We start from the raw sequence: 17,400 nt of genomic DNA on the forward strand, positions 1-17,400 counted from the left end.
GAAATGTAATTAAAGAGCGCAAAGTGTGGGCGAGTGCCTCCATCTCCAGAAGTCCACTCTGGCATCCAAAGCAATGCCAGGAATTTCGCTGCCTTGGCGACTGACACTCAGGAATCCCAGCAGTGAAAGGGGGAGGGGGGGAGCCTTCAGGAAAGGTTGCAGTTTCATATTGCAGGGTTTTTATGGGGGGGTGCAAAGTGCCACAAACCACTTTGTTGACTTTCCTGACAGAAGGTGGAGTGAAAATCCCTTAAATAAACGGATGAGGCCCCCAAAGCGGCTGTGCTGAACAGCCTCTCCTCTGAGGGTTATCTAAGGCCCAGGGGGAGGGACGAGGCCTTTCTCCTCTCATTTCTCTGCCCCAAATTGCCCTCCCCAGCGACACTTCCTGAATTCTGAGTTTCCACATTAAAACCCCAGCGAGAAAACTGAGGGGAAAGTGGGCCGGAGCACAGAGGCTGAGAAACGCTTTAGCGCAGGCCCCTCTTCTATGCTGCTCCACCGAAACAAGCTTTTTCTCATTTGCAAGGCCTATTCAGACTAGTTATGTTTTTGTGCTAAGTGGGTCATCTCGCCCCAGGAAGCGCCCCCCCCCCAATCTTGCTTCTGCCATGAAGTCACCAGGTGGCTTTAGACAAGCAGCCCCCCCCCCCGTCTCACCTCTTCCCTCTCACACAATATGTAAATAGTAATACCGGCCGACCTAACAGGGTTGCTGTAAGGACAGCAGGTAATACCTGTGAAGGGCTTGGAACACTAAGTGCCATAAAATTATATAGAATGATTCTTAAATATATACCTGTAGGATATAGGTGCGCCGTTATTGATGCGAAAACGCTGTTTTAACCGCATGCGCATTAACGTGCGCAACTGCTGAACTGGGGGGCGGGGGCGGCCCTCTCCGGGTCGGGCTTGTCCAGGGCTGCAGCGCTGGCCCCGAACGCGCATCTGCGGCAGCGCCTGCACGGGAAACGAGAAAACGCGCACCGACTCCCTCCGGGTCTTCTACTGCGCGGAACGGCAGCCAGTTCCTGCGCATTCCGGAGTCCCGCCGGCTGCCCAGCCGCCTCCTGCCCAAGAGCCTCGCAGCGTCCGAGCCATCCTGGCGCGGCGTTTGCTTGCACGACGGCGCAACTGGGACGGGACGGCGGCGGCCTCGGCGCAATCCCGGCGCGGGACGCAAGGCTAGATGGCGGCCTCGGCCCCGCGGAGCCTCGCCGCGCCCACCCGTGGCCGGCAGCAAGAGCCGCCGAGCGCTGCCGCCCGCCAACTCGCCCCCCGCCGGAGCCCCGCGGGAGAGGCGCGGGGCGGGCCGGCGCGGGCCCCGCGGGGGTGGCGGCCGGCGGGGCGGGGGCTCGGCAGTCCCTGCCCAGAATAAAGGCGGCGCGCTGGGCGAGAAGGCGGGGGCTGCCGCGGCCGCCCAGTCACGCTCCGGGTCCCGCTAGCGAGAGGCGCCCGCTCTGCCCGCAGCCCGAGAGAAGCCCGCCAGTGCCGCGCCCAGCTCGCCGGCAAGATGCCGAAAACGGTACGTGCAGCCGGGGCCCTTCGCCCGGGCCGGCCTGGCGCCCGCGGCGATGCGTTCCTGGGGGGCGGGCGGGCGGGCGGGCCACGAGGGGGGCCGGGGAGAGCCGCGGGGCAGCGCGGGGGATGCCCGAGGGGCTGGGCGGCCTCTGGGCCGGGGAGGGCGCGCCGGGCCCTGGGCGGCCTCGGCCTGGCTGCGCGTCGCCTGCTCGGGGCTGGCGGGCCAGAGAACGGGCTCCCCCGGAGGAGTGGGGGCGCGGGCGGGCCACGCCGCTGGGCCGCGCCCGGCTTCCGAGCGGGCGGCGGGCGGGGCCTTCTCCCCTGGTTCGGGCGCCGGGCGAAGCGGGCCGAGGGGCGCGGGCTTCGAGGAGGAACCCTGCGCCGCTCGTGGCGCCGCGGGCGCCGGCCAAAGGGCGGTCCTGGCGCTCTAGCGGCCTCGGCGGGGTCGTGGCGGAGCCGCGCCTGCCTGGGCGCGATGGCGAGCGGCTCCCTTCGGCTGCCGCGTGTGTCAAGCCCCGACTTGACGGGCTCCGGGGGAAGGAGCGCGCGGAACAAAGAGGGCCGGGCCGGGCCGGGCCCTCCCCTGCCTGGGAAGGAGGCGAGCCTCTCGCAGCCGGCAGCTGCCGCTTGCTTTCCCCCTCGGCAGGCCGGCCGGCGGCCCCGCACGGAGATGCGCCCAGCAGTGCTGGGCTTGGCCGGAGCCTCCCGGGCGGGGCCTGCGCGTCCCGGCTGAGGGGCCCCTGAGCGCAGGCGGGCAGCTGACGAGGCTCCGTCGGTTGTTGCCTGCGGCGAAGAGGCGCTTGGAGGGAGCGCCGCGCCCGCCCTTCTGCGGGAGGGGGCCGGGAGCCTGGCGCGCGCGCGGGACCTGCGGCGGGGGGGGGGGGCTGTTCCGCGCAAGGGCGCCCCTCCTGCCCCCCCCCCCGGCCCCTTTGGCGCGGCTCCGCGGCTGGCGGGTCTTGCGCTTGCATCAGCCAGGAAGGGGGACGCGCCGCGGCAGCCGTTGCTGCTCCGCGGGCGTCCCGCGGCTGAGACGGATGTCGTAAGAGGGGCTCTTCCCGTTTCGATTCCGGGCACGCCCTGCTGCCGCTTCGGGCTGAGGCGGCCGGGCCGGGCCGGGGCTTGGGTGGGTCGCTTTGGCCACCTCGGTTGGGAGCAGCTCGGCCAACGCAGGCGGCCGCGGGAGCTGCGCATGTGGCTGACCTCATGCCTTGGCAATGGCTTCGGGGGCGGCTGTTGCTCCGGGGGGGGGGGGCGAAAGGCGGCCGCTGCTTCAGGTTGGGGCTTGAGACGCGGGAGGCCTCTCTGGAAATGCGGCCCCTTCACAGGCGCGACAAGCTCCTGGCCGCAGAGTGTCGGCGCGGCTTTTCTTCATTTCTGCTCATCCTTTCGCCCCGTGGGGACCCAAAGGGGCCGGCCTCGGTCGCCTCACCTTCATTTTAGTCTCAAAACACCCCTCTCAACAGACGTTGAGGTGAAAAACGCGGCCTCGCCTGAGGGTCAGGCAGCAGCTCGCCTGGCAGAGTGGGAGTTCGAATCCCGATCTCCCAGATTGGAGTCTTAGCACTCCTACCACTGCACTCACTGCCCTCTGGTCCCCCCAGTGCTTTCTAATAACTAGAAACATCTAGAGTATTTCTGTGTATAATGGACATAGGCAACTCTTTGTTACACCAACTTCCGATTCCTCCTCCCATCTTCTTCAATGTGTGTGTGAAAGACATTAATCTGTGTTGGAAATACTCACGTCAGATCAGGAAGCGCAGCGTAGGACTGAAAAAAGATGATCTGTGCAGATCTTCACTTCTGATGGTCATGGAGACTAAACAATACGAGCCAGCCTGTGAACAGCTGCCTCTAGAAACTATTAATCTTTCAAAAACTAACTGTGATGAGAAGAAAGGTGGGCTGCTAGCTCTTAATAGGCTCAAGGCAGGGACCAGATATTTTTCTAGTGGAGAGAAGGGTGTTTCTTTTGGGCCGTGTCTTAGTTTCTCTGTTACTTCTGAAAGCAACTGTTGCAGGCCCTGGATAAAGTTGTCTGCTTGGAGAGATGGATGCTTTTTAGGGCTGGACAATATCTTCCTTTACCAAACTGATTTTATTAACAAACATACCCCCACCTCAAGTTTCCCAACTGCTTCAAAGAACACATTCCTTGGGTACAATATAGTGTAGCTTTCTCTGCCATCTAAAACTGAGTATATTTGGATAAAGCTAAGGCAAACAAGTTTTTAAGTTCTGAGGAGGGGCCATGTTAAATTTGCTACAGCTAAAATCATTTTATTTGTTTAGGGGGCTTTCAAGCTACTTCTTCCCACTCTGTTGGGATTCAAAGTAGCTTACAATAGTACCCCCACAACAGAGACACAAGGGAAATAAACAATTTTAAAACCAAGGTTAACAATAAGTCTATCATCAAGAAGCTAATGTACAAGGCAGGGAAAGGCAGAGCAGATGCTGGAATCTCCGCCCTTGATGGCAACAGTCTGGGTGGGCAGGCGGGCGCTGGCTCCCTCCCTCCCTCCCTCCCTCCGAAGGAAGCCCTTTCAGCTTCCAGGGGCTGGAGGGGCAGAACAGGTGGTAGCAGCTCTGCCCTAGCTGGCCACAGCCTCCCTCCCCAAGTAGGCAGGTAAGCATTCAGAGACAGCTTCTTGTGACACTGTAAAGGCAACCAGCCCAATATTAGTCAGTCTTTAAGGAGTAACAAGCCTGTTTAAGCCTTAAATGTAATTCTAATTATAATGCTTTTTATATTCTTAATAGTAAAGCGAATTTAAGTCTGATAAGAAAACAAGTATTACATTTATTTCAACTTTCCCCAAACACTTCCTTTTCCGGAAAAAGGCTTTGAACCATGGTTTAAAACTTCTGTGATCAGATTGCTTGTTCCGAGAGAACATTTCTCTGTTGTCTGGTTTGATCCTCAAATTAAGTTACTGGCAAGCTATTTGGGTTCAGGATTTGTAACTATTTGACAATGAATGCACGTACACATGGGCTTACCTGTATAAACCATCATTTATAGCCACCTTTCTCATTGAGACTCGAGGTGGATTACACAGTGTATGACAATGCAATCAAGTAACATTAGACATTTAACAATGAAATAGAACTAAGATCACAAAATTGGAAACTGCAAAAAAGCATCAGACATGATATGCGATAAACAGTGCAAAAACTAGAATTACAAAAATAGAAAACAGTGCAATGAAAGCAGGATGATACATACTATAAACAGTGTAGTAGCCTATACTCCTCTTCCCGCCCTTTATAAAAGTCCCCTCCATTCTCTTGTTAGGTTAGGGTAACAAAGCGAGATGCAGACACCACACACTCTGTAATGGTAATCTGTGTCAGGTGATAGAAAGCAATAACACGCAAGAATGCAAGTGCCTTGCTGGATCAGACCAAGGCCCGGGGCTTTTTTTCAGCTGGAACGCGGGGGAACAGAGTTCTGGCACCTCTTGAAAATGGTCACATGGCTGGTGGCTCCGCCCCCTGATCTCCAGACAGAGGGGAGTTGAGATTGCCCTCTGCGCTGCTGGAGCAGCGTGGAGGGCAATCTAAACTCCCCTCTGTCTGGAGATCAGGGGGCGGGGCCACCAGCCATGCGATCACTTTCGCCGAGCGTGATTTAAGCTTAAAGCCTCCCCCCTTGTTCCAGCTAACCCAAAGTGACATCATTGGCCCTGGGAGCATGCGTGCACTTTGCATGTGCACGTGTGGTACCAGGGGCACCACCTCCCACCAAGAGTTGCCCCCTGTGCTGGCAACCCACTGAGTTCCACCACCTCTTTCCCCAGAAAATAAGCCCTGCCAAGGCCCAACAATCGTTGCAAGAATCCAGGCAGCTGGGGATCTACTAGGGGACCACCATCTAGCTTGGCTTATGCTGTACACATCTTAAGGTTACTGCTGCTTTGGTTCACTCAAGAATGTAAATGGCCAGATTTCTATCCACAGGATTGACGTTATGTTAACATATTGTTAACCATATTGAATAAGATTTGACAACTAGTTTTCCTTTCTTGGTCGCAAAATTGCTTGCTTTAAAAAGGAGAAATGTTGCTGATTGCAGCCGTGTTGTACGAAGGAGGTTAGAATGAAGAAGCCCATACAGCGGCTCCTTTTCCAAAGTGAACGTGCTGCAACACCTAGATGCTCAAGATGCATGTAGAAAATGCCTGGTTGGTTAGTTGCACGCTCCTTGGAAATTCACAAGTGTGACAGCAAGAACGCTCTGCCTTGTATCGCTTGTTTGGGAGGGACTGCCTCCCTAGACACAGGTTCATAGGTAATTGAATTTGCTTGGAGTGAGAACGCTAACAGACTTGTGGATTGCAGCATTTGCTGTGTTGTGTACATATAAATTGCACATGTTGGAGTCAAGGCTACAATCGAAGATGGGTGTTTAGAAACCCACTGAAATGTTTAAGCATTTCTATCTCTTATGACGTGGCTCAGTTTCATTTAAGTGATCTCAGAGCAGCATGTGTGCAGGACTGCAGCAAAAGCGAATTGATACCATTGGTCTGTGGGATACATGTGCCGTGCAGCACACTCTGCCAAAGCTGGCTTCTCTCCCCTGACTCGAGCTGGTGTGAACCAAGACACTGTTTTCTGCCTTAGTCCCCTACACACACAGGCCTGCCATGAATCCTGGAAGCAGTTTGTTGGCCTGAAGCTTCTAAATCAGCGACTCTCTTCGGGAACGTGTTCGTTTTCTGTGGAACGGAGCTCTTGCTGCCCTCTTGCCGAAGGCCCAGCTTGTGTGAGTGTTGAGATCCCCTCTGTCCCTTCGTGGAAGAACTGGGTGGGCACAGCGCCTGATCAGGGCGAGGGCACTTCTGGAAAGCCACTGGTGACAACAGCGGTTGGTCTTTGTTGGATTCCCTGCTTCATATGCTGACTGGAATACCGGTTAATTTAAATAGCAGCATTAGGAGTAAAAATGATCCTGGCATGAACGGCCCTTTAAGGTTAATGTGGTAGAGGCAGATGCTGTTGAGGAAGAAAATGGAGCGTGTAATTGATGGCTTCCTAGTACTGGTTGTGGTGTGGTGAAGGAGACTCTCCGCTTTGGAAGATGTGGGTCCCAGGTGCAGTGCAGGAGGTCAAGGGCTGTGTGCAGCTATGGATTCTACCATATTGCTGTAAAAGAGGGAAGGCTTACACTCTCGTTTAGGTTTTTAGGGCTGGTTTTTTAATAGAGTGTTAATAGTTAATTTTTGACTAAGCTGCCTGGAGCACGTTTTGAGGAGAGGCGGCATCAAAACGTTCTTTAAAGGTTCTTCTGAAATCTCCACTCCTCTGACAGGAGTAGGAGTTGTCTGTCTGCCCCTTCCACACAAGATGGTAGCACTGAGAAATTGACCTCTGCTTTAAATCCTTGAGCCAGTTTGGTGTGGTGGTTAAGAGCGCTGGGACTCTAATCTGGAGAGACGGGTTTGATTCCCCACTCCTCCGCTTGAAGCCAGCTGGGTGACCTTGGGTCAGTCACAGCTCTCTCGAAGCTCTCTCAGCCCTACCCACCTCACAGGGTGATGTGGGGATAAGAATAACACACTTATGTTGTAAACCTCTGAGTGGGTGTTAAGTTGTTCTGAAGGGTGGTATAGAAATCAAATGTTGTTGCTGAAAGCAAACGTCTTGTTGCTGTGAAAGTGGATCCATTTTGTTCCTATGTGTGTGTTGGATTAAGATCGTGGGGGGGGGGCTCAGGTTCTAACCCCCCACCCTGCCCTTGAAGCTCACTGGGTGACCTTGGGCCTGTCACACCCTCTCATCCTAACCTGTCTTGCAGAGTTGTTGTGGGGATAAAATGGAGGAGACAAGAATGATGAAAACCACCTTGGGGAGAAAGGTCAGGTATTAATGAAATAAAATAAAATAAGATGCCTGTAGAAATCAGTGGCGGTTCTGGCTATTTCATTTGCCCCCCGCTTCTTGTCTAGAAAATGTTAAATGAAGGTGCAACAGTGACGGGTCCAGGATGAAAGGTGAGTGGAAATAATTGCTTCACACCTGAGACCAGAACCTGCTTGGTCCTGCTGCCCGTTGCTGTTCATGCAGCCCACCTCTTTGGGCCCAGTTCCCTTGAACGCAAAGGGTCTGGCTTGCCACTAAGGGAAGGCTTGGTGCCTTCTCTGAAAAGCGTTGCCAGTGACCCAACTTCCCTGTGGTGGTGAATGCCCAGCCTCCTCTTCCCTGAGTGCTGGCTTATAGCCCTCCCTCAGAACTGTTTTGCTAATGAATTGGGCCTCTTGCCCTCCTCCTCCTCCTCTTGTTCCTCACCAGGAACTGGGGCGGGGGCTGTTTTGAGGAACTTCAGAGACAACCATGTTCTGGCACACCTTAGGAAAGCAAGGAACTGTGGGGAAATCAGCCAAGGATTGTGTAGGGATACTCCTGCATTACTTGATAGAGACGGGGCGCTTTCTGGCTGGGAGAGCAGGTTGTGTGCCCTTGTGAGTAACTACAGTGCAGGAGGTGCTGCTTTGGAGGTGGAGGTGGAGTTCAGGTGAATGTGGCTCTTCCTTACGGTAAGTCTTTAGATGACTCATCTTAGAACTGCACCCAGGGCTGCGTTCCTAAGAACACTTTCCTGAAAGTAAGAATCGTTGAATGGAATGGGACTTCTTCCAGCAGGCCTCCTTAGGATCGCTCCCTAGGCTTCTGCCCTTGTAGATTTCTTGCCTGATGAATCAGATTGATCCTTCGCACAACTTGGAACGAAGCTCCTCTAAAGGTACCTCTTTTGAACCACAAGACTAGCCAGTTTACATGTGGCAAAGCTGAACGAGCGCCGTGGGCCTGGAGGACTTGCAGTCGGAGAGAGAGCTTGGCTTGGCGGCCTTTTCCAGCTCTGCCCGGTTGCTTCTTCACCTTGCAGGCTGCAGAGCCCCTTTCTGATGAGTGGGTAGAACTGCACCAGGAGGCAATTTCCAGGTGATCGGTAACAAATGTGCACTTTTATGCGCGCAGCTGTGCTTCTCTCAGTAGCGACTTGCTGTGTGGCAGGCTGCCATCATCCTGTGTGCCCCACTATCACAGTCTTTCTTTCATACTGAAGGATGTCATGTAGCAGCCAGCAGGATTCAGAGTAAATATCTCCAGACCATACTTGAAAACTGTTTAGGTGACCACCTAACTAAAGAATTTAACCCTCTCCTTCCCTTGTCCCATACTCCTTCAAGTGTGCTTGTATGAATGTCACGCAAGATGCTTTGTGTTCTGTATGCTGACGAATGCTGATACCTTCATATATTCACTGTTTCTTGGAGTGCTTCCTGGAACGTGGCTGTGTAGGCTGACATTCCTACTTGCAAATGGTGAGAGTGGCTGTGTGGGGGGGACACCCCTGCCTCAGCTGGACGTTTAAGGAAGTCCCTCTCGCTTGCATCAGGGGTGCCTTTCTTCACAGTAGCTGTCTTGAGAGGTCTTGTCCCGGTTTAGTTCTAGCTGGGGGGTGGGGGGGTAGCAACCTGCTATTTGTTACCTTGATTCTCACAAGCATCTTGCACCAGATGCACAGCTGCCGATGAATAAGGCAGGAAACGTAACCTAAAGCCTTTTGCCTGCAAACGTCCCCTTCCCATTCTTACACAATTTGAATAAAGCATGCAAAGGTTAAGTCCCTTCTCAGTGGAAATGCAGGGAAGATTGGGAAAACTGCCAGCCTGTCTGAGCTGTGATCTGCTGGGGCAGGCAACATGGCAGGATCCGGTAAGATTTTCTGTAAGGCAGCTTGGTACTTTCCGGGGAAGGCCAGCTGCCGCGGACAGGCTGCAGAATGTGCTTCAACCTGTTTGGACGGGTAAACTAAATTGCAAGAATTCGGTGGTTTGGAGTCTGCTGCGATGATCTCATTTGGGGGGGTTTGTGTATGAAAGAGACGGCCCTTAAATCCAAGTTTTTGTAACCATTTTAAAAAGTCTTCCCAGAACAGCGAGAATAAAATCTCCCCCCTAGCCATGCTGACCTCCTTTCTGCACAGAACTTGGTAGGACTCAACACTCGCTGGCCCGGGGAATCTAAATAGGTTTGTGAATGAAGCAAGCTGTGCCTTTGCACAGGAGAGCTGACCTGCCCCCCCACCCCCCACCCCCGGAAATGAGGCAGCTGCCTTGAGAGGAAGGAAGCTCTGGCTTTCAGGCATTCACATGAAGCTGCTCTGCTGTGAAGCTTTGTGGTGTCTCCTCTTCCCCTGAGTGCCTGGCAGGAAATGGCAGGTCTTTGGCCAGAATGTGTGCACTTCTGAAGTGCTTATTCAGTCAGTTTGTGGCAGGCAGGCAGGCTTTTTTCCTTCCAGCCCCACCTCTTGAGGTGAGGCATCCCTGCTCCAAAATGCAGCGTGATGGCCAGATTAGAGACTCCGTCTGGTCTCTTTCCAGCTTTTGAAAGAGGCTGGTGACTCAGTGCTTCCTCTGAGTGATGTCAGCTCCTGGACTCTTCCCTAGCTTGGTGCAACTCAAAAAAAGGCCTTATTTGGCGCTCCCCTTTCCATAGGCCATCCCTGAATTAGCACAATAAAGCTGCTGTTATCTGGAGCTGAATCATCAGGCACACACCCAGCAGCAAGGCCTGCTTTAGAGAGAAGCTCTGACATTTCCACATCTCGGTTCCCATTCAGGCAGGAGCGCTCAGTCTCTTCCATATGAGGGCCGAACTGCAAGATAGATAGACCCCGCTTGCTTTCCCCACATCAGCTGCTGTGGGGCCTGATTCAGCTCAGGACTGTGCTGTGGAGGAAAGAGGGGCTCTTGCCCAACATCCCCCCCTCATTTGCTGTGGATCTTGTTCAAAAATCATATGGTCTAGTTTGGCCCCATGAGTTAACCTATTAGCACCTTTAACCAGCTTGCCTTCTAAGGGGTGGGCTGGGCCATCCAAAGGTGAGATGCATCTGTGAGCAGTTGAACCTGTCCGGTGCAGAATCGGATCAATGCTCCATCTAACCACAGATTGTCGCTTCTGATTGGCAACAGCTCTTCAGGGCCTCTAGTGGAGGCTATTCCTCTTTGCTCCCCGAGATCCTCTTAGGTGGAGCTGTATGCTCTCCTAAGTGACACATTCTGAACACCATAGATTTGGAGTTGGCTCATGGATTCTGCTTCCCCTGGTCTCTCTCTCACCTGTTTTTCTATACAAAGACCAGGGCGCTGGCCTGGCTGTCCATATCTTTAGTTATGGAATCTTTGGTTGCTCTTCGCAGAAATTCTTTTACCCAAATGCTAGGGCACCCTTTGAACCTGACCTGTCATTGAGAAGTTGCTTCTATAGTAAAAGATATTCTTCTAATTTCCTAGGGCTTGATGACGTGCAATTGTCAGCCTCTGGGGGCTGTTTAGCTGAGCCCCTGGGCTGTGGTCTGAAGAGGAGTAGAAATAATAACCTGGAAATGTCTGCTAGCCTTGATGTGTTTGTTAAACGTTTGTTAGCTAAAAGGTGACCCACGGTTTTTTTTCAGGGATATGCACTGGTACAGTGTAATGACTATAGATTAGGAAGCCAAGTACTGTCTGGTGATGTATATATGCTCCTACTGTGTAGTTTAAGGCTGCTTAAGATGTCATGCTAATTACTTACACTTTAATTCAGAAAGGTTTCATCTGTCTATCTTTATGCTAGTATTCAAATTTGGGGCTACGATACCCTACTCTTCATTGGATGTCCCAACTGTTGATCACGTCGTATTCTTGCTGTGTGAATGCCCTAGCTATGGATTATATTGTATTCACTTGCAGTATGTCATCTCCTTGGATCTCGGTGAGAAAAATGGACTAAAATAAACCATAATAATAGTGTATGGTGTACTGACACCTCTTGGGCTTTTGTGACTTGGGCTGAGAGGGGAACCTCTTAAGTACCAGCACCTCTTTTTTAAGACCCCAAACTGCAGCTTGATGGCAGATCAGCAACCCCCCCCCCCCCCTCTGTGACCAGGCAGGCACGCTTTGCACTTGGACAGAGTTGTTGTTTCCTACAGGTGGGTGGGTGGCCACAGGTCTTCAGGCTCTAGAAAGCTCTGTTTCATGGTGGCCAGTCTCTGTGCACAGTTTTTGCATCCTGTGAAATTGCTGCAGAACGTGATCTTGCACGTGTGGCTTCTCCCAGGTCTTTCCTTGGTCCTTGTCTGCGTGCATGTTGGCACCTGGAGTTTTCCTCTGTTCAGTTTTTCTATACGTTTTTCTATGCGTATCTATACATTGGGCAGCCGTTCTTAGTGACGCATGTTGCAAAAGCAGCTTGTTACTGGAAATCCCAACAATGTAGTGAAAAGGGTAGGATTTTCCCCTGCCTTTCACTGCACGACAGCATGAAGTCAGTGATTCTGCAGATGACAACGAGACGATTAATGCCGGAGAGAACAAATTATCTGTCCTGCGCTTGGAGAGGCAAAAATGGGAAGCCTTCTGGCACTGGCTTCTCTGAGGCTGCCTTCAGAGGTGATGCAGTTCACCCCAGGCAAAAGCCAAATGGTTGCAAAGGCTTTGCATTGGTGGTGATGCTTTACCTAGGAATGCTTTAAGTGGCAAAACGTCTTAAAACCTTGAACAGTAGACACACAGTTCCTGGCAAGCACCTGGCCGTGGCTGTGAGCAGAGCCTGCTCCTGAAGCCTTCTGCTTGTTGCAAAGGCAAGGAAATGCTTGCCAGTAGCTTGAGCATCTGCGGTGGGGGCAGTCCTGGAGTCTGTAGGCAGCCTCCGTAGCCACAGCAGAATGCTGGTGCCAAGCGGTGTGTCTGGGGGCCAAACAATGTGATGGTAGGAGAGTTGTGAACAGATCTCCCACAGCTTCCTCCTCCTCTGCATTTAGAGTAGTTGGGAGGGTGTAGATGCAATCCAATTAGGGTTAAGCCTGCCCTTCTGTGGTCCCTCCTCCAACACCATTCTCTGCTTAGTTGTGTCCTCACACGGGTTGGGGGGTGGGTACCTATAGGTCTTCCCCCCACCCCATGGGACAAGTAGAGTCGGGGGACTGAAATTTAGATAATGGCACTGACAAAAGTAATAACTCCCTGTTGTACCACATAACCCCCCCCCCAATCATTGTCTATTAAGTATTTAAAAAATGAGATGTGAACGGATCTCCTGATGTAGCATCTCTTTTGCCCCTTTGTGTGCAGTGAGTGTAGATGCGTCAGAGGTTGCAAGAGGCCTTCGTGTTGTGAATTCCTGCCCTGAAGCCTCCTGCCTCTCCTTACTTTGGAAAAGAGGGAAAACTTGACGTGCACCAATATTCTGCATCATAGGAGGAAGTGAGGGCATGTATGCAAGAGGCCAGTCCGTGTGAATTCCTGCCCTGAAGCCTCCTGCCTCTCCTTACTTTGGAAAAGAGGGAAAACTTGACGTGCACCAATATTCTGCATCATAGGAGGAAGTGAGGGCATGTATGCAAGAGGCCAGTCCGTGACTCTGTAGGCTGCTGGAAGGAAAACCACACCAAGTCTGAGTGTACTGGAGGGCGGGCGAAGGTGATGCCACTTTACATGCCTGACTCCAGGCCTGCTTGTCAAATGTTGCCATCCTGCTCGGCACTGCTTGATGACAGCCTGCTAGTGTTCTGGTTTCTCTTTCATAAAAACGTCAGAAGAGCCCTGTTGGATCAGAGTGGTGCTCTCTCTAGATCGGAATTCTGTTTCACACAGAAGCTAAACAGTTGCCCTGGAGGGCACAGAGACTGAGGCCTTCCCCTGACATTGCCTCCTGGCCCTGGCATCAGAGCTTCACAGCCTGTGAATGTGGCGTTTTCCCTTGGTCACCACGGCTGGTAGCTGTTGCTAGATCACCTCCATGAATCTGCCTCATCCCCCTTTAAAGCTGCCTCTGCCCTGGCCATCCTCTGGCAGCAGATTCCACGTATGGATCACTTGTTGTGTAAAGAAGTATTGTCGTTTTGTCCTTCCTGAATCTACTGCCCGCCAACTCACTGCGGGTGGGCAGTAGCTCCCAGTATTTGGCGAGTAGGAGAAAAAGTTCTCTCTGTCCCATGCAGAATTTTATAAACCTCTATCTTGTCCCCACTTGGCCATCTCCTTTTCTGAACTGAAAATCCTCGACTCTTCAGCCCTTCCTTCTAGGAAAGGAGCTCGTTCTGGTTGTCCTCTTCTGTACTTTTTCTGCCCTGCAGTGTCCTTTTTGAGATACAGTGATCAGAACTGCGCACAGCACTCCCAATGAGGCTGCACCCCAGATCTCTACAGGGGCATTATAATATTAGCTGTTTTGTTTTCAGTCGCTGTCCTACTAATCCCCAGCATAGAGTTTGTCTTTTTCAGCACTGCAGCACACGGGGCTGATGCTTTCATGGAGCTCTCCACTATGACCCTTTCAGAATTGCTGTCAAAGCTCTAATTGTTGTGTACAAAGGAGATGAGTGGTGAGGCAGGGGGCTTTCTGGGGCTGCCCACCAGCATCGCAAGGGTGTCTGTTTGGGAAGTTAGTCATTCTCTCTCTTTTCTCCTCCTCTGACATCTTTGGGGAAGAATGTGAGCCCCTTGTGCTTCTTCCCACTTACTCCCTTGGTGGGTGGGTTCTTGTTTTTTTTAGTTCAAATGTGGAGTGCCGTCCTGCCCATGCAGAGCAGAGGTGCTGTGGGAAGGGCGTTCCCACCGATGATTCTGAATCTAGATTTCCTTCAGTTACCTTTACTCCATTTCACACACACACGCACACCCCAGCTGCACGGCTAATGGCAACTTGGAGGATGCGCAGACTGGGGAAATGCCCCCTCCTGCTGCTGGGCCCTCCCTTCACTCCTGAAGCAGGTCACCCTCTGGTGCTTCAAACTACAAATACAGTTAGGAGCTCAGTTATCAGTCTTGCCTGTAACATCTCATTTGGCCCCTACTCTGGGAAGAAGCAGTTCACCCACCCCAGGAAACTGTATTTGAATTGGCGTTTTCCTGCTCCCATGGAATGTTGACTTTTCCATGTACCTGAGAGTTTTGCCTTGGCCACATCCTGGGCCAGGTCAGGTCAGTGCTGAGATGCCCTTCAGCCATCCCAGACTGCAGCATCTGGCTTCGGTTTTGGGACAACAGTGATGGGCCAGATCAAAGTTTAAACATCAGCAATCTTTGTGGAACCCCTCAAGAAGGCAAAAGGGGGGGATGTTGTTTCCTGTCCTGCTTTTTCTCCTCCCTGCGACCCCCCCCCCACAGTGCCAGACATGTTGGGGACAACATTTGACAGACATGGACCTTTCGAAGAACATTCATGCTGCCTTGCGAAACGCCTTGATTTGGTGACATGTCTAGAACTGTTTGAACGGTGAACTGATACACAGAGACATAGAATGCCTGCAGGTGATGTTTTCCCAAAAGGGTCAAATCTCTAGCATTATAATTGTCCCACTTTTGTTCATTCTTGTTCTGTTGATTCACATTTTTATCCTGCCCTCCTTATGAGGAGCTCAGGGCAACATGCAAGGTCACCCCTTTCCCATTTTGTCCTTTGAGCAGCCCCGTGCAGCTGGGTAAGGCTGGGAGTGTGACTGGCCCAGGGGCCTCTTCCTGTTGCAGTCTGACATGAGCACTGGGCCCTGGAGTGTGTCCTAGGGGTGCATTTGCCTCTCGTGAGCTTCCACTTGTGTGAGCTGGCTTTTGAGGATGCTCATGTTTAGCCAGTCCATTGCCATTGCTGAAGGAATCTTCGGACAGATCCCGGGTCCTTGAAATACCTTCAGTTCCACAAGAGTGGTTTTCAGGGTGTAAGAATGCGCCTGGCCCCCTCACTTTTGACCTTAGGGGACAGCTTAAGACAGCTTTGTTTAAAACTGCATTTGATTGATGGTTTTAGATTGTGATTTCTGATTGAGTTTTTAGTGTATTTTTTGTGTTGTAAGCTACATCGAGTGCTATGGCTGATAAATGTTCTAAATAAATAAAAGAATGCAGTATGACACGTTAATAATTTATTAATTAATTTTTGGTGTGTTTATCATGTTTCACTTGTAAGCCTCTGGAAAGCAGCGTTCCTGGAGACCTTCGCATCGGACTATGATCTGGGAGGCTCCCGTTTGAAACTCTTCTCTGCCCTGAAAGCTTTTCAAAAAACTTGTAGTTTTATTATTATTTATTAGTGAAAGAGAGAAATACAGTGTAAGCAGACAACATACTTAATAAAAAGAAAGCATATATACAAAATACCATACATTTGCAGTTGAATACCAAGACACACAAGCTTGAGTGGCCATGAGCCAGTCACACACTCAGCCTCCGGAGGATAAATGGGAAGAGGAGGGGATGGGGATGGAACCTGCTTGGGACCCCTCTGGGGGGAATAGCAGGGTCTCAAGCGTGGTAGGTGTTCTAATTCCATCATCATAAAAGTTTTCTCAAACGGGGCTTCTGATGAGGGTCTAGAGACTTGGGTGGCTGCTAGTGGTGGCTTTCCTATGTCCAGAGACGCAAAATAAATGGCTGTTCCATAGGCAAGTATTTACACCAAAAAGGTTTTTAGTCCCTGGCTCCTTGGAACCAGAAGGGAGGCAGCCCGCTTGTGTGTGGCATGAGCGTTGGGGAAATGAGGGCTTAGAACACTGCTCAGCCGTGAAGTCCACGGGGATGCCCTTAGGCAGAGAGAGGACCAGGGTGGCTGAGGGGTGATTGCTCTGAGTGGCTGAGCTGCGTGGGAAATAGAGCAGGGCCTTGAAGAAGGCAGCAGAGTGTAGAATCCGAGGGAAGAGACGCCCCCTGCCGACTGGGTTTGGGAGGAGAGAGCTGCCTCCGCTGCAAGCGTGACCCCCAAATCCTGCTTTTGATTGGGTTTGCCTTCCGTTTATGGCGCGAGGTGGCTTGGATGCTGTGGCCCTCCACAGATGACTCAAACCGCAGTCCATCTCTTCTGTACCTCTAAGCATAGCCAGCCTCTTCCTCGCCCTCTTTGTTCCTGGCCTGTGGGAACCCTGCAGCCGGGCTTCCAGAGCGAGCGCCATCAGCAGTGTTGCATTTTAGGGGTGTCAGCAGCTGGCTCTTGGGGCTCTTTCCAGCCTTGCGTCTTGCGAGTCGAATCCCCACTCTGCCATGTAAGCTCACCGGGTGACCTGGGGCCAGGCACACACTCAGCTCCGCTTACCTTCAAGGGTTCTTGTGAGGGTAAAATGGAGGAGAGGAGACGTTTAGCCACTTTGGATTTCCACTGAGGAGGAAAAGCAGGGTATAAATGGAGCAAACGGAACTCGGAGCTCTCTCCGTGCCCTGATTCAGGTTCTGCCACGTGGCAACAGCAGGCAGGGAGGGTTTGCTGGAGGAAGACTGGGGGAAACGTCCCAGGTGGGATGGTGGACCTACCTGACAGTTGAGGAGCCGTCGGCTGCCTTTTCCACAGTTCCCAAAAGCACCACCATTGCTAATGGTGGTGCTGAAGTTGGGCTAATGTGCAACAAGTGCTGTAACGTAGCCCTCTCCTTGCAGGTTTCCATGAATATTTTCAACAGATTCCACCTCTTGGTTTATATTGCTCGGACTTGTTTCCAGGGTGGATTTGATTTAAATCGAATCGATTTAAATCACGATTTAAGTCATGGTTGTCTCCATAAAGACTCCTCACACTTAGCTTCTTGCGCAGATCTATTTTACTCCCAACAGTCTTCTGTTCATTGAATTTTTTGAAACTTAGCACGTGAGAGGTAAGGGGTTGGTTCTGTGTACAAAGATTTGCAAAGGAACAAGGGGATTAAGGCCTTTTTCTCAACTGTGCATGTTTATTTTATAACCTTTTTGCTGGGAAGAAGAGGCATGGGATCTCTGCAGACACAGATTCACAGTTCTGAGAACTGTAAAACGAAGCATCGGTGATAATATCTTCTAGAAATTGCCCAATAATATTACAGAAACCTCTGGAAGAGCATGACATTGTGAATGGATTAATGGA

At 51.9% G+C, this 17,400-nt stretch overlaps 1 protein-coding gene across 1 annotated transcript in view; it reads left to right on the top strand.

The window, feature by feature from the left end:
• The first annotated feature begins 1,437 nt into the window (after nucleotides 1–1,437).
• MSN (moesin) overlaps nucleotides 1,438–17,400 on the top strand; it is a 79,175-nt gene continuing 63,212 nt past the window's right edge. Inside the window, exon 1 of the mRNA XM_054995945.1 lies at nucleotides 1,438–1,525. Coding sequence (XP_054851920.1) covers nucleotides 1,514–1,525 — 12 coding nt within the window. The 5' untranslated portion in view covers nucleotides 1,438–1,513. The remainder of the gene's footprint in view (nucleotides 1,526–17,400) is intronic.

This window comes from Eublepharis macularius, chromosome 13 (genome assembly GCF_028583425.1).
Source record: "Eublepharis macularius isolate TG4126 chromosome 13, MPM_Emac_v1.0, whole genome shotgun sequence".
Lineage (NCBI taxonomy): Eukaryota > Metazoa > Chordata > Lepidosauria > Squamata > Eublepharidae > Eublepharis > Eublepharis macularius.